The 15,948-nt window shown below is 60.5% G+C and overlaps 1 protein-coding gene across 1 annotated transcript in view; it reads left to right on the top strand.

Annotated features, from left to right (window-relative positions):
- FAM20C (FAM20C golgi associated secretory pathway kinase) overlaps positions 1 to 15,948 on the top strand; it is a 65,593-nt gene that overhangs the window by 15,437 nt on the left and 34,208 nt on the right. Inside the window, exon 3 of the mRNA XM_033192425.1 lies at positions 2,585 to 2,663. Coding sequence (XP_033048316.1) covers positions 2,585 to 2,663 — 79 coding nt within the window. The remainder of the gene's footprint in view (positions 1 to 2,584; positions 2,664 to 15,948) is intronic.

Raw genomic sequence — 15,948 nt, 5'->3', positions numbered from 1 at the left:
AAAGTTTTTGGTAGAGATGGGGTCTTGCTATATTGCCCAGGCTGGTCTCAAACTCTCAGCCTCAAGCAAGCCTCCTGCCTTGGCCTCCCAAAGTGCTGGGATTTCAGGCGTGAGCTGCCACACTCGGGCACTGGGCCCCATTTAACAGGAGGGAAAACTGAGGAGAGGGAAGTGCAGACCCCTGGGAGACGCCTGGCCGCAAGAAGCCGAGCACTGCCCTGAGGGCGCATTGGAGGCCATTGACTGTTTCTGTGCCTGTGCCGGCCTCGGGCTCTGTCTCCCTCCTGCCTGGGGTGGGTGCCAGCTCCTCCCTTGTGCCCAAAGTGACGTCCCGTGGATGGTGGGGGACTCTGCTTTCTAGTCTGCGCTCCCTGCCATGCTCCTGGCCTTCCTGGAGGACTCAGTGTCCTCGGGAAGCATCCACGGCACCCCAGGCCCTCCCCGAAGCCTACTGTCCTCACGCTGACCCTCCCTCCCAGCCAGCCACCACCTGAGACCTCGGTTCCTCTGGGGCAGTTCTTCCTGTCTGAAGGGAGTGTCTTGAGCTTTCTTCTATCAAAGCTACAAACCTATCTGCAGGCGGCTCCTCCATCCCACCATCCCCTGCAGGGCTAGGCCCTCCCCGAGTTCCACACCCTCAGCACACGCATGTGCCCTCCAGCCACGTGGAGGAACCGTGAGGTCCCTGGAGTGTCTCCGTCGTCCCGGGCTGGCTGGGTTCAGTCTTCCGTCCACGCCATTCCTTCTCTGGTCAGCCCCCTGCTCCATATCCCATGTCACTCCGCCAAATACCTTTCAGATCCTCAGATATTTCTTGGATTTTTCCATTTTTCCATCTTTATCTTCAACCAAACTGCCACCTTCTCCTGCAGCTGCCACAGCCCCAGCCTCCCCCACCTCCAGCGTCCACCATTGGTTCCGGGGCAGCAACAGCAGCCAGGGTCAGCATCTGCACGAGCCCCTCAGCCCTGCTGCCCCGCGCTGGCCGCCCTTACCTTCCCCTGGGACTTCCTGAGACCTGCTGGCTCACTGGCCCCCATCCCACCTTTGCACCCTCCTGTCCGCTGTGATGTGTCAGTCGTGGGCCCCTCAGCCCTGCACACGTGCTTACTACCTCCTTCGGGACTGCGCTTGCTCTGCCTCTCCGGGGTTGTGCCGTCCCCTGTGGGGCCAGGACCAGCCCTGCCCCTCACTCCGAAGGCAGCTCAAATGTTAGCTCCCCAGGGAGGCTGATCCTGAACTACGCCCAGGGCCCCGTCCCACTTCCCTCTTCACCTTTGCACGTGAGTGCTCACATGCCACCCCACCACGTTCCGTTTACATCTGTCCCAGCAGGGACGCCCGGCTCTCGTTCATGCCCGTGATGTGAGCGTGTGGCCAGTGCCTGGTGTGGCCCCGTGAGGCCCCTCACACTGGACAATCCCCTGTGTGGCCAGAACCTGACCAGTCCACACTGTGTGATGACCCCCGTCTTGGGCAGCCTGGAGGCCCTCGCTGTGGCCAACTTAGCTCCCGGGACGCCCCAGGCCGAGGCCAGCTCCTTCCCTGCTGTGGAAAGCCCCCAGCAGCCTCCTTCCTTCTCCAGCAGCAAAAAGAAAATCCCAAAGTGGTTGAAGGAGGGTCTTATTGGGAGTTCTTGAGCCTCCTGGACTGATGAGGTGGCCAAAGCTGGAGGAGGCTTCCAGAGGCTTCCACACCCCCACCGAGTCCTTGCAGAGCTGCAGGAGCTGCCTCCAGTGAGACAGGTGCTTTCAACCCCAGGTCTCCCCAAAGTTATCCTGCTGGGGTTCCTTGTAGCTCCCCAGAAACACAGGCGGGAGGCGCCACTCCCTGTTCTTAGGCAGGTGCGGGGGATGCAGGGTGTGTGTGGGTGTCTGCGGGGGTGTGAGTGGCTGTGTGTGGTTGTGCAGGTGTATGTAGGGGTGTGTGTGGGGTGTCTGTGGGTGTGTGAAAGTATGTCGGTGCTTGGTGTGCAGGTGTGTGTAGGTGTGTGTTGATGTGAGCGGGTGTGTGAGGCGTTACAGGCAGGTAAGCACACCCGGCTGTCCCTTCTGGGGTCAGGCCCTGTGTCTGTGGGTGTGTACGTGTGTGTGGTGTGTGGGGGTATGTACATGGCTGTGTGCGGGGGTGTGTACGTGTGTGTGTATGTGTGTGTCCAGGTAAGCACACCCGGCCGTCCCTTCTGGGGTCAGGCCCTGTGTCTGTGGGTGTGTACGTGTGTGTGGTGTGTGTGGTGTGTGGGGGTATGTACATGGCTGTGTGGGGGGGTGTGTACGTGTGTGTGTACGTGTGTGTCCAGGTAAGCACACCCGGCCGTCCCTTCTGGGGTCAGGCCCTGTGTCTGTGGTCAGCATGGAGAGATCTGCCCCAGTGCTTAACCCCGAATATCAGGCAGGGAATCCATCAGCCAGGTGAGAGCTTCACTGCAGAAACTCAAACTTCCCAGGCAGAATGGGACGCCTGGACCATGCCCAGAGGACCTGGCTGGCCTGTGTGTGTGGACTGCAGCCAAGAGCCCTCATCCGCCCAGGAGAAGGGACATGAGGCCAGAGAGTGACCCTGTTTCTCTCCCTCCTTCCTGCAGCCATGAAGTCGGGGGGCACGCAGCTGAAGCTCATCATGACCTTCCAGAATTACGGGCAAGCGCTGTTCAAGCCCATGAAGTAAGTGCCGAGGCCTGTGGGCCGGGCTCCTGCTGGGGGGGGCCGTGTCTTCTCCCAGGGTGTTTTGGGGAGACTGTGGGTGACCACTCTCCACTCTCCACATCGTGGCAAACGAGCAACAGAGGTGGCCTCATTTTCTCTGCTCTCCCACGGCCTCCCCACCTCATCCCTTTTTATAGGACTGAAAACCTACTGCTGGTTATTCTTACCCTGTGAGAATAAGCATTTGTATTTTAAACAAGTAACCTGGAATGTGAACACCAAAGAATGCCTCTCTGAACAGGGTGACGTCCGCACCTTCCCAGCACGCCTCCGCAGCCCGCACACCTTTCCTACAAAGGGCTGGACGCAGCTATTTCAGGCTTTGCAGGTGCACGGTCTCTCCCCAGTATTCAGCGGGTGTTCCTAGCCCCAGAGCAGCCAGACGCAGTCCGTGGCGATGGGGGAGGCCGAGTTCTAATAAGTCTTCATTTATGCAACAAAATGGGCTGGATGTGGTCCAGTGAACAGTTCGCCCTATTCTGGATAAAATAGAAACCGTGTCACCAAAACCAGGACCACAGCGCTCCTTGGCATGTGACAGCTCGTGGTGAGGGGTGTTTGGACCTCTGGCCACCCCAGCAGGTTCAGCGAAGTGGCTACGGTGTGGGTCTTGGGCTTGCTACCTCCGGTGGGCCAAGGTTGTCCTGCGATCTTCTGTTAGTCCCAAACAAGGCCATTTATGCACTGGCAAGAGAGATTTGCTGTGTTTCAGGCACAAATGCCCTGAGGGACAGGCAGGTCATGCCAGGGAGGCTGCTGAGCTGGGCGGGGCCTGTGGCAGGCCGAGGGGTGTGCGTCCCGCAGGAAGGGGTCAGCGGCCTGTCGGCTCACGAGACCTTGGCCATCTGGCCTGATTTCTAACTTTCCAGATAAGCTAGAAATATGGATTTCTTTTTATTGTTTCATCTTGGTAGTAACTAATTCAGAAGCTCATAATACACTTTGCAGGTCAAACAAAATATAGCTGCCTGCTTGCAAGTTGTGGCTGGAGGCAGATGTTGGCTGTTGGGCTTGGTTTCTGGGCCCCTCATTTCTCTGGACAGAGGTTCTGGACTTGACAGAGGGAGGTGGCCCAGCTCCGGGCTTCCCCCAGGACCCACAAGTCTGGCCTCAGACCCGGGGCCGCCTGGAGCTGGTGGGTGAGTCACAGTCCTGTGCCCGAGCCCGGGGCCAAGGGCATCCCCGCTCACCCAGGGCCGAGGAGCAGCCGTTCACCAAAATTACACAGAGGCCGTCAGAGCTCAGGGCCTGAAGCTAAGGGCTGCTGCCAGGGGTGGGATGAACACGTGGGAACTGACCTGCTGCCCCCACGGGTCTCATGGCCAGCCCTGCGTGGGGCCTGAGATCACAGGCGCTTCCTTCGCCGTTTCTGTGCGTGGATGTGAAACAGCCTCCTTGGGCCTCTCGTGGCCTCTGACCCCGTTGAGGAGGCTCAGCTGGGAGAGACGGCATCTCCCAGAGACCTGAGGGTCTCCTGGGTTACGCGAAGGAGCTGTTTGAAGACCCCTCCTTTCAGGGTGCTGTGGTGTGGAGCGGGGGGTGGGCAGGAGACAACTGAGCCTGGGCAGCTGGTGCTGAGTGGACCCTCCCCTGGCGGTAACGGGAGCGGAATAGCCGCCGAATGGCGGCGTCTGGCGTCTTCATCTTCCTTGAGCTGGCTCGAGCCGCAGGCATGACTCCCACCCATGGGTGCGTTTTCCAGCCTAGCAGATGTTTCCAGGTTCATTCAGAAGTGTCCCCTGGAGGGGTGGCCCCGTCACCCCGAGCTATGGGACCTCGGGGTGCTGTGCTCCGGCCACAGAGAAGAGTGTTCCTGGGCGCTGTCTTGTCCGGCCCCTATTTCATGGTCTGTGTGAATCCCTGAGGCCCCATTTCTCATCTCTGAGGAGGTGGAAAGTCCAGCTGTGGCTGGCAGCAAAACAGTGACATTTGCGGGGCCGCTGCTCTGCGCCAGGCCCCGCAGTAACCAGCGTCTCGGACACTCGGCAGCTGTGGGCCCGGCCTGTGCTTGGGGCTTATATACAGAAGCCTTTATGTTCGTCCACCCTCACGTGGACCTGTGGGTTGTAGGACGTGGCGTTTACGGCCATTCCCATAACTGAGGGAACTCGGGTTTGGAGAAGGAAAGTAGAAACCAGGATCCAGTGTCCCCTTAAGCCCAGGGTGACTGACCTACCCTCCACCTCCCCAGCCTTCTCCCTTCCTCCTCCCCCGTCAGCCTCCCTGGGGCCTCCTCCCAGGCTCCCCCCAGCCACTCCCAACCTCCCCCAGCCTCCTCCAACCTCCCCCATCCTCCCCTCGGACTTTCCCATGCCTCCTCCCAGCCTCCCCCAGCCTCCCCCAACCTCCCCCAGCCTCCCCCAACCTCCCCCAGCCTCCCCCAACCTCCCCCAGCCTCCCCCAGCCTCCCCCAACCTCCCCCAGCCTCCCCCAACCTCCCCCAGCCTCCCCCAGCCTCCCCCAGCCTCCCCCAACCTCCCCCAGCCTCCCCCAGCCTCCCCCAACCTCCCCCAGCCTCCCCCAACCTCCCCCAACCTCCCCCAGCCTCCCCCAACCTCCCCCAGCCTCCCCCAACCTCCCCCAGCCTCCCCCAGCCTCCCCCAACCTCCCCCACCTCCCCAGCCTCCCCCAACCTCCCCCAGCCTCCCCCAACCTCCCCCAACCTCCCCCAGCCTCCCCCAACCTCCCCCAGCCTCCCCCAACCTCCCCCAACCTCCCCCACCTCCCCCACCTCCCCAGCCTCCCCCAGCCTCCCCCGCCTCCCCCCAGCCTCCCCCAACCTCCCCCAACCTCCCCCAGCCTCCCCCAACCTCCCCCAGCCTCCCCCAACCTCCCCCAACCTCCCCCAGCCTCCCCCAACCTCCCCCAGCCTCCCCCAACCTCCCCCAACCTCCCCCACCTCCCCAGCCTCCCCCAGCCTCCCCCAACCTCCCCCAGCCTCCCCCAACCTCCCCCAGCCTTCCCCAGCCTCCCCCAGCCCCCCTGAACCTCCCCTTGGACATCTCCCTGCCTCCTACCACCGTCCCTGCAACCTCCCGGAGCCTTCCCCAGACCTGCCCCAGCCTCTTCCAACCTCCCGGCTGCCCCGAACCTTCCATCTCACCTCCCCCACCTCTTCCTCCCCAGGCCTCCCTAAACCTCCCCAGCCCCCCACCATGGTGGGCACCCACATCCCCATTGTGGCCACATGTGGGCTGACTGTAGAGGTCAGGAGACCTCCCGTGGTCCTGCAGCGGGCAGAGGTGGTGCCAGGCTCCAGAGCCGCCTCCCCAGGACTCTCGGCCCCCAGCCCGTTTGTCGGGGCCCTGCCATCCCAGCTTGCCTGAAGGCCAAGGCCACTGACAGATGGGCTGGGCAGGGCTGTGCTGTCACCTGGGGAGGCCAATGTGACGCGTGGGCTGAGTGGGGAGGTGGGGGCCGGGTTAGAGCATAGCCAGGAAACAGGCCTGGGAAGCCTGCTGCAGTTGGGGAAACTGAGGCCCAGAAAGGGAAAGGATGTGTCCAAGGCTGTGGCGTCCAGAGGCTGGTCTGGGACTCGGTCTTCCCACTGGGCACGTGGTGGGCGGAGGCAGGGACCCCACACCGCGGGCGGGCGGGCGTGTGTGAACCTTTCACAAACCTCCCGGCTCGGTCCTCTCACCGCCACCCCCAGGTCAGGTCAGGGCGTTGCCTGGTGCCCGACCTCCTTTGCCGACCAGGGCCTGGGTCTGTCCTTGATCAAGGTCCGGTAGCCAGTGGCGCCCCTGATGGCCTATGGGGGCTGTGCCCAGGGCCTGGGGGATGCACTGACCACAGCATTAATGAATTAAGATCCATGATTAATAGGTCTCTTTAAAGGCCGGGCACAGCGGCTCGCAGCTGTCATCCCAGCACTTTGGGAGGCCGAGGCGGGTGGATCACTTGAGTCCAGGAGTTCCAGGCCAGCCTGGCCAACATGGTGAAACCCTGTCTCTACTAAAAATATAAAAATTAGCCAGGTGTGGTGGTTTGTGCCTGTAATTCCAGCTACTCAGGAGGCTGAAGCAGGAGAATCGCTTGAACCTGGGAGGTGGAGGTTGCAGTGAGCCAAGATCACGCCACTGCACTCCAGCCTGGGGGACAGAATGAGACTCCGTCTCAAAAAAAAAAAATAGTTTTCTTTAATAAAGGACTTGGCTCTATGCGCTTATCATGGCTTGGTGAGTTCTCAGTACATCTGAATTAGTTAGATGGGCACAGTGTTGCTCCTCTGGGCTGCTAGACATAAGGTGAGAGGGTGTAGACCAGGGGCCGGCGGTGAGGGCGGGGCCAGGCCTGGGGTGCTGCACAGTGCACGTGGGGTGGGGTAACCAGTGGAAGTTTCAGGGTCTCCGTTTCTGATAGACGCTGGAAAGCACACGCGGCCGGCACATTAGCCCAAGAGTTCCTGGGTGCGTTTGCTTTAGGGTTACATGAAGATATTTAAGTTCTTTGTTTAAAGTCAGCTTTGCTGAGATACAATTCACATGCCAGGCAGTTCTTAAAGTCTGCAGCCCAGTGGCTTTGAGCTCAGAATTGTGCATATTCATCCCCACAGTCGATTTTAGCCCGTTTTCCGTGACTCCACAAAGAAATCCTTCACCCTTCTGTCATCGCTCCTCAGCCCCCTTGTCCCCCTCCAGTCCCTGTCAATCACTAGCCTCCTTTCTGCTGCTTGATATTAGTAAGTTATTTATTATGGATTTTCATACAAATGGAATCACGCATTGCGTATTCCTTTGTGAGTGACACGTTTCCAAGGCTCTGGAATACTGCAGTGTGTGTTCCCTTGTGACTGACATGGGGGGCTCTGGAGTCGTGCACTGTGTAGTATTTTGTGAGTGACACGTTTCCAAGGCTCCTGGGTCGGTGGCTGTGCAGTCCTTTGTGAGTGACACGTGGTTCCGTCGCCCATCGGTGCTGCCGCATGGGTAGGTGCCTTGCTGTTTTTCACGGCTGAGTAATATTCCACAGTGTGGCTGTTCATTTGTTCCTCTGTTGACGGGCATTTGGGTTGTTTCTGCTTTTTGACACTCGAAGATAATGTTGCTTTGGACAACTGTGTGTGAGTTTCCACGAGGGCAGGTGTTTTCCGCTCTTTTGGATATATTCCTGGGAGCAGCTGCCGGCTCACGTGATAACTGCGTTTAGCGGTTTGAGGAACTGGCTGTCTGTTTTCCATAGCGGCTGCACTGTCTTGTAACCCTGCAGGGAGCTCGTTCCTGGGTTCCAGTTTCTCCACCTCCTCGTCAGTGTGTGCTGTTGTCTGTCTTTTGGATGACCCGTCCTGGTGGGGGTGGAGAGGTGTTTCGTGGTGGTTTTGACTCGCACTTCGCAGTGACTAACTCTGGAGCATCTTTCCATGTGGGCACGGGCCATTTATGTGTCTTCTTTAAAGAAATGTCTATTCAAAGCTTTTGCCATTTTGTTCAGTTAGGTTGTCTTTTTGTTATTAAGTTTTAAGACATCTGGGCCAGGCATGGTGGCTCACGCCTGTAATCCCAGCACTTTGGGAGGCCGAGGCAGGTGGATCATCTGAGGTCGGGAGTTTGAGACCAGCCTGACCCACACGGTGAAAACCTGTCTCTACTAAAAATACAAAATTAGCCGGGCGTGGTGGTGCACGCCTGTAGTCCCAGCTACTCAGGAGGCTGAGGCAGGAGAATCGCTTGAACTGGGGAGGCGGAGGTTGCCGTGAGCCAAGATCGCGCCACTGCACTCCAGCCTGGGCAACAAGAGTGAAATGCAGTCTCAAAAAAAAAAAGAAAAGAAAAGAAAAGAAAAAGACATCTTTATATGTTCTGAATACAAGACCCTTACCACATACGCGGTATCCTTTGAAGGACAAGCTTAATTTTAGGATGTCCCATGTAGCTACTTTTGTTGTTGCTGGTGCTTTTGGTGTAATGATGTTTGAATGTTGAAGACAGGTATGTTGGGTAAAGAGGGATGTAGGAGGTGACACCTGGACCTGGCACAGTCCGCGGGACAGGTGCGGCTTTAGGAAATGCCGTGTCGCCACAGAGCGATGGGCCTGCCATCGCCACTGTTGCTGTCTGACCTGGCCAAGCGCCCTCCCCTCCTGGGACTCGGCGTACCCGTCCGTCAACAAGGGCGTTGGAAGAAGAGGTCTCAGATGCTTGCAGGGCTGAACCCTTTTGACCTGGCCTAGGAGACCAGGCACCGACTTTCCGGCTTGGAGAAGCGGGGGACTGAGCATGGGTTTGAGTCCACTGGACACACCAAGCAAGCTGTTGGCTGCAAATTCCATCTTGCGTCCCGGAAAGAACCTTCCAGGTGTGCGGCGGCTGCCCATGACGCTGGCTGTGACCACCTCCAGGTAGAAATATTCATTTCGTCATCCCACAAACACGGAGTGCCTGGGCCTGGCCTCCCGCCAAGCCCTGGGAACACAGACATGACTCAGACTCAATGCCTGCAGGGGGTCTGACCTCTGGAGGTGGGGAGGCCCCGGCCACAGGTGCTGCCCAAACACTCCTCGTCACTCTGCCCTCCTAGGCCCCGGGGCAGACAGGCAGCTACATGTGTCCATGTGTCCAGCCTCCCAGCGTGGCCCAGGAGGACAGGACGTTGTTAACAGTGGGAGCCCTGTGCCGAGTGAAAGGAGAAATGTGCAAAAGAGGTGGAGTGAGCGAGTGAGCACCGTGCCGTGTAGTTCAGAGGCTCCAGCTGGGAGGGGGGACCAGGGCCCGTGGTGGTGTGGAGAGGATGGGCTGGGAGGGGAGCAGGGCCCGTGGTGGTGTGGAGAGGATGGGCTGGGAGGGGAGCAGGGCCCGTGGTGGTGTGGAGAGGATGGGCTGGGTGGGGGGACCAGGGCCCACAGTGGTGTGGAGAGGATGGAGATGAGTAGGAAGAGCATGAGTGACTGGGTAGTTAGGTGGCTGTGAGCCTTTGGGGGCTGTCGGCGGCTGGGTGACTGTGGGTCGTTGGATGGCTGTGAGCGGTTGAGTGGCTGTGGGTAGCCGGGTGAATGTGGATGGTTGGGGGCCGTGGCGGTTGGGGGGCTGCGGGCAGTTGGGTGGCTCTGAGCAGTTTGGGGACTGGATAATTGGGTGGTGGTGGGCAGTCGAGGAGCTGTGGGTAGCCGGGTGGCTGTGGGCAGGGGACAGAGCTCGCCAGCACCCCTTTGTCATTGACCTTTAGGGGCATTCAGGTGGAGTCGTGGTTTTATTTTTAAGTCCCATTCACAGAGGAGGAAACTGAGGCCCAGGAAGTTTTAACACAGTGAGCCGGTGGCGGGCCCGGGCGTGAGTCCAGGTCCTGACTGTAGATTCTCAGCCTGTGGGGTGACATCTCTCTGAGGAAAGGCCGGCTGGGAGCCCTGGTCCTTGATGCTGGCCCGGGAGCCTTTTCTCCGGAGACTCCTGCCCTCCCTGCTCTTTCCAGCTGGGGAGTTTCTGGCCGTCGCCGCCTGGTGATGGGGCTTAGCCATGCAGATGTGTCTCGCACTTGCCAGGCTGGGTTTACAGCGTCGGGGGCGAGGTTCCTGCCCATGGCATCCATTTCCCTTCATGTCCCAGCCCTGCAGTCCGTGCCGGGGCTCAGCGTCGGGGGACGAGGCTCCGTGGTGGATCTCAGGGCCTGCAGCCCTTCTCTGTTACAGCCTGCTTGTCTTTCCTTTTGCAAAGAACAGAAACATGTATGCGTGTGTGTGAGTGTGTGTGCGTCTACGTCTCCCAAAGAAACTGTCTGCAAACAGCTGTCCCCAGGCCCAGGAATTCCTCCCAGCCAAGATATAGGAACAGAAGCAGTTGCAGAAAGGCTTGTGGGCTGACACTTCAGCCCTCCTTCCGGCCTCTGACAACACATGGCCCGCCAGGGCCTGTCTCCGGGCAGCAAAGCGTGAGCAGTGAAGAATTAAAGGCAGGAGGGGGGGGCCCACTCTGAATGGCCCCATCCCACGCAGTATCCTGCTGGTGTGAAGAGGCCCCGTGTCCTGTCTGACTGGCTTCCCGTGACCCAGATGCAGCTCCAGGGCCAAAGCCAGTTGCCTCTTTTAGCGAGCAATGGGACCCCCAGGGGTGAGCCGGTGCGGCTCGGACAAGCCTTTCCCAGCTGTCCCGGGGCTGCCGACCACCCGAGGCCTGTGGGGGAGGCGGACACAGCCTTGGCCTCGGCCTTGCACCTGCGTGGGGCATTCTGCGTGACCCGTGTCCAGTGCGGGTATTACTGGGGTCAGAGAGTTGCCCAGGCCCCTCCTGGGGTCGTCGTCCCTATCTCCTGTCACCTCCTCTAGGTTGGGACGTGGTGGTCACAGACTGGCTGTGGGTGAACTCCAGCCCCTCCCGGTGCCCCCATTTAGGGCAGAGCTGCGTCTGGCTTTTTGTGTATCAAGCAGGTAACGTGCACCTGGACCCAGGGGAGTTTCGGGGCCGTCCTGGGAGGCGCTGCTGAGATGGTGGCCTTGGGTTCGGCTTGAGGTTAAGTGTGTCCAGGTCCTGACTGTAGATTGGGTGGCAGACAGCGGCCTGGCACAGGGCAGCCCTGTAGAGGTGTTGGCTTCCCCTGAAGCTGCTCCCGGGGCCTCCCTCTTGCAGCGGTGCCTCAGGGCCAGGCAGAGGTGCCCTCAGGCTTCTCCACAGTCCCACGTGGCCACGTCCAGGGAGGGCAACACAGATGCAATTTTAATAAGAAAGACGGCAGAACAGTGACCCGGGGCCCGTGCGTCCCTGCAAAGCGTGTGCAGGCTCCTTCTACTCTCCATTTGTACGAGGAGGGGACTGAGAGGTTCGATGAGCACGGAGCTGGGGACGGCCGCAGTGGCCACCCTCAGAGGAAGAGGGGCCTGGCTGACGGTCCTCGGTCCTCGTCGGCGGGGCGAGGGGAGGCAGCTGCTCTTTAATTGACGCTCTGTCGATGTTCCTGTTCGATAAGCCACCTGGGGTCCTGTACAGCGGACCGAGGGCTGCCTATCCCCGTCGGCCCCGGGATGCTGCTTTGGGAGGACGTGTGAGGCCAGGAGCAGTGGGGTAGGGGTTGGACGCTCAGGCCTGCCACCTGTGGGCTGGCTCTCAAACTTCCCCGGGCCTCTGCCTCCTCATCTGTGAAATGGGGTCACACGAGCTGCCAGGCAGGCCACAGCGTTTGCTGGGTAGCTCAAGCCCAGCCACAAAACCACACTGGCTGCTTTTGTCAATGAAGCATGGTGTCCACCATGTGGCTGGGGCCTTTCCAGCAGCTCCTCACCCCGCAGGCCTGGGCTCAGCACTTGCCGGCGGCTGGGGCCCTTTTCCGGTGCTCCCGTCCTGGAAGGCTCCTTCCGTGTGCCCTGCGGGGCCTCCGTGCAGTGCCGGGCCGCGTGCTGCCACCTCAGTTCACCCGCACTGACCCCCGGGTGTGGCCCCTCTGACGCAAGTGCATGACCTGCTCAACGTCCTGGTAAGCTCGTGGCCAACCCGGAGCCGAAGGGAGGCCAGGACGCCAAGCTCCGAGCCTGGTCAGAGGGAGGGCAGGGCAGGGTCTGAGTGATGAATGTGGGGGCGTCATTGTGTGGCCTCTCCGCCGCGCTCTGACCCTTCCTGGCTCTCTGGACAAGACCCGTGTCCACCGCGTGGCCCAGCCGAGGGACAGGGCTGGTCACTCCTCCATCCCACGGCTCACTTAGCCAATGTTTATTAATTGGTATAGATTGGGAAACCGAGGTGGGAGAGGTGACGGGAGCTGACATGGGCCCAGGACAGACAGATCACTCCAGTCCAGCCCAAACCCAGTGGCATGGACGGGACTCACTCAGAACCTCTTAGCGGCTCAGACAGGACATACAGTGAGGGTTCCCCAGTGCTCCCCACCGCATAGAGGCTGCAGAGGACAAGGCACCCCGCCTCTGGGCACCATGGGTGGTCGTGGCATTTGGAGGCACGGCTGCCTCTCTGCAGTTCTTGTCCTTTCTCCGTGATGCACATCCACGGCGGGGTTCGTGCAGTGACCCCAGCCCCTCCCCCGATTCTCCACCTGTTCACCTGCCCAGCCCTGGACAACGAAGTCACACATTCCCCTCAAACCTCGCCCCAGGTGGAGCCTGGTTTCCTGCGTCATGGCTGAGCGCCGGGTGCCGCAGGGGAGAGGGGGCTGAGTGCCGGGCGGCGCAGGGGAGAGAGGGCCGAGCACCAGGCGGCGCAGGGGAGAGGGAGCCGAGTGCCAGGTGCCACCCAGCAGCCTTTGCTGGCCCTCCCTCCCTGATATGTGGGTGTCCAGCCTAGGTGTGGAAGGGCTGAGGATAGGCAGCGCGGGAACCCTTGGCTCCTGCAGGGCTGTCCGAGGAGCTGGGTGTGGAGCACAAGGTGGCCAGCGTCAGGCCCTGCTCCACACTGGCCAGTCCCCGTCAGAAGGACCGGAGTGGACATAGATGGCACGGATCAGGGGTCAGAGCCTGTGCAGAGTCCAGCCTGGCGTGGCCCAGATCCCCAAACACCACGACCTCTGGCAGAGATGCAGGATGGCGCCTGTGAATAGCCGGAGGCCCCTGGGAGGCCTCTGGGCAGCTGGCGTCTCTCCTCCCTGGGCTTCAGTGGGGTCTGGAGACGTAGCGGGACAAAGAGGTCTGTATTTCCACAAGGCCTCCTGCTCCGAGTGCATCCAGGGCAGCGGAGAACGCTGAGAAATTGCACAGCCTGCCAGAGCCACAAAGAATAAATCCTCCTGGCAGGGGACAAAGCTGGCCACGGACTTGGAAACAGAGGTGGGGACTGACAGGAGCCTCGCCGTTATCTGTGGGCTTTGCTGTCCTGGACCAGGTGCAAACCTAGAGAGCATTGGTGGGCGCTGACGGAGCATGGCCGAGACCCGCCGGCATGGAGCCCCTTGGTGGCCCACAAGGGCCCCAGAGAAATCAAAGCCGAGACCCTGAGGGTGAGAGTGGGGAGTGTGAATGAGCCCTTGGGGTCGGGGGGACTCCTGGAGACCGATCTTGCCAGGGGATGGTCCCCTGATTGTCAGGAGAACCTGGGGATGGTGCCTGCTCTGTGCTCACTGGGCTGGGCCCTCAGGGTTGGGCAGACATAGCCCTGAGAGTGAGAGCTCAGGCTGATGGGTCTGCAACCCCTGCAGACATCAGGACCCTTTGCTGAGGGCTGTGCAAGGCAGTGGGAAGAATGGAAGGGGGTCTCTGCTCCTGAGCAAACTCTGGGGAAGACCTTTGAGTGTCTGCGGGGTGGACGGGAGACCCTCAGGTGTCTGCGGGGTGGACGGGAGACCCTCGGGTGTCTGCGGGGTGGATGGGAGGCCCTCGGGTATCTGTCGGGTGGACAGGAGACCCTCGGGTGTCTGTGGGGTGGACGGGAGACCCTCGGGTGTCTGTGGGGTGGACGGGAGACCCTCGGGTGTCTGCGGGGTGGACAGGAGTTCTCCAGGGACAGCCATCTTGGGAAACCTTCCAGGCACATGCCCCCCACAAACTAAGGCTTGGGGAAACAAAATGGTCTTGAGGATCAGTGAGGGATCGGTCTGCAATTTCGAAGGATTTTCTGTTCTGGTGGTAAAAATTCATGTTTCTCTCCACTGTGGCCTCGCCGGCTCCAAAGGCAAACAGATTGCCCAATGGGCTGTGTGGGTGTGGACCCAGCAGAGGCCTGGACCTGACCAGACCTGGACAAGGACCCCTTTGTGTCCACGCTCGGTGTGGGCCGGCCTCCAAGCCTGCTCCTCACCCTGGGTCTGGCCGGGCAGAGCTGCCTGGCACTCAGATACCCCTGCTGGCTCCCTGCGGGAAGCTAAGCCAGGGTCCCTTGCAGGAATGTTGATCGACTTCGTCAGAAGCTGCTGGGACCCCCACATGCCGTCCTCACTGCTGTGCCCAGGGGGTCCCTGTGCTCAGAGCTGCTGGCTCCTGGCGTGCAAGTGGCCTCCTGGGTCCTGCCTGAGAGGCTGCCCCTTATAAATCTCCGGCAGTTAGGCCCTCGAGCAGAGGCCAAGTCCCTTCTCCTCTCACCCCTGCCCTGCCCAGCAGGGCCACTGGGCCACCACTGGGCACCTGCTGCGGCTGGGAGATGCTGTTCACGCAGGACCCCACCTCGAGTGGAGCCTAAATTCCCAGGGGCGTGGGCAACGCACATGTGAACAGATACGCAGGAACGTTTCAGAGAGGGGTGACGCGTGGAGGGACTGAAACGAAGGAGTGTGGCAGAGACAGGCTTGGGCATCCTTCCACTGACCTTCTGAGGTCTCTCCCACAGATTGAGTTAAGCATGGCCTCTGTGTAGGCACCGCCTGGGGAAGTCCTGGGGGCGACGTTGGAGCTGAGATCTGAACAGCTAGGTCGGCGGCATGGGGAGGTCTGGAGCGGAACATTCCTGCGTGGGCCTGCGCTGGCCGCCTGTGCAGGGGGGAGAGGCCGGAGGGAGGGCGGGACACCTGCGCACAGGAAGCTCCATGTGGTGTGCAGGTCATCTGGTGCTGGAGCGTAGGAGGCCGGGGTGGTCGGCTGCATTTTTCCTGGGCACCCAACCGTCATGCCCTGGGGAGCAAGGACAGGAGGCCTCCCATGCCTGGGAAGTGAGAGCCCAGAGGGTGGGCCCGGGGCACAGGGCGGAGCCTCGTCTCTAGCAGGGCAGGGAGCTGCATGAGCGGTTCTTAGCATCCGGGTGCCGGGGAGGGAGGGGCCTGCGCAGGGCTGGAGCTGCACAAGTCAGGAGACAGGGCAGGGCCGGGGCCACGCAGGGGTGTCAGGAGGTCCCGGGCAGCTGCTCTGTTGTGTTTTGTTTCTTAGAAAGCGTGTGTTTGAGTGTGCACACACTCGTGTAGGAGGTGGGCGTGCAGGCGAGCATGCGTGTGTGTGTTTGAGTGTGCACACGCTCGTGTGGTGGGTGGGCATGCAGGCGGGCATGCCTGTGTGTGTGTGTGCCTGTTAAGGGTTGGTGGGCACGAATGTGTGTGAGCATGGGGGTGTGTTCCTGTGCGGTGGAAGTGCACATGTATGTACATGTTTGTGTGCACGTGTAGGACTGCAAATGTGCTCATATATTCGTGTGTGTGGTGGGTGAGTGTACGTATGTATCCATGTGTGCTTGTGCGGGTCCATGTTTGGATGTGCATGTGTGGGCATGTGTACACACGTGTGTATGAGTGTGTAAGAGTGTGTATGTGTATGCACGCCTGTGCTTGTGTGGACGTGCATGTGTGGGCATGTGTACACACGTGTGCATGTGTGTAAGGGTATGTGTGTGCATGCCTGTGCTTGTGTGGGTGCACGTTTGGGTGGGCATGTGTCCATGTGTACACACGTGTAAGG

The sequence above is a fragment of the Trachypithecus francoisi genome, unplaced genomic scaffold, assembly GCF_009764315.1.
Source record: "Trachypithecus francoisi isolate TF-2019V2 unplaced genomic scaffold, Tfra_2.0 Lachesis_group4, whole genome shotgun sequence".
Classification (NCBI taxonomy): Eukaryota; Metazoa; Chordata; class Mammalia; order Primates; family Cercopithecidae; genus Trachypithecus; species Trachypithecus francoisi.
This window is presented reverse-complemented; position numbering and strand designations above follow the sequence as displayed.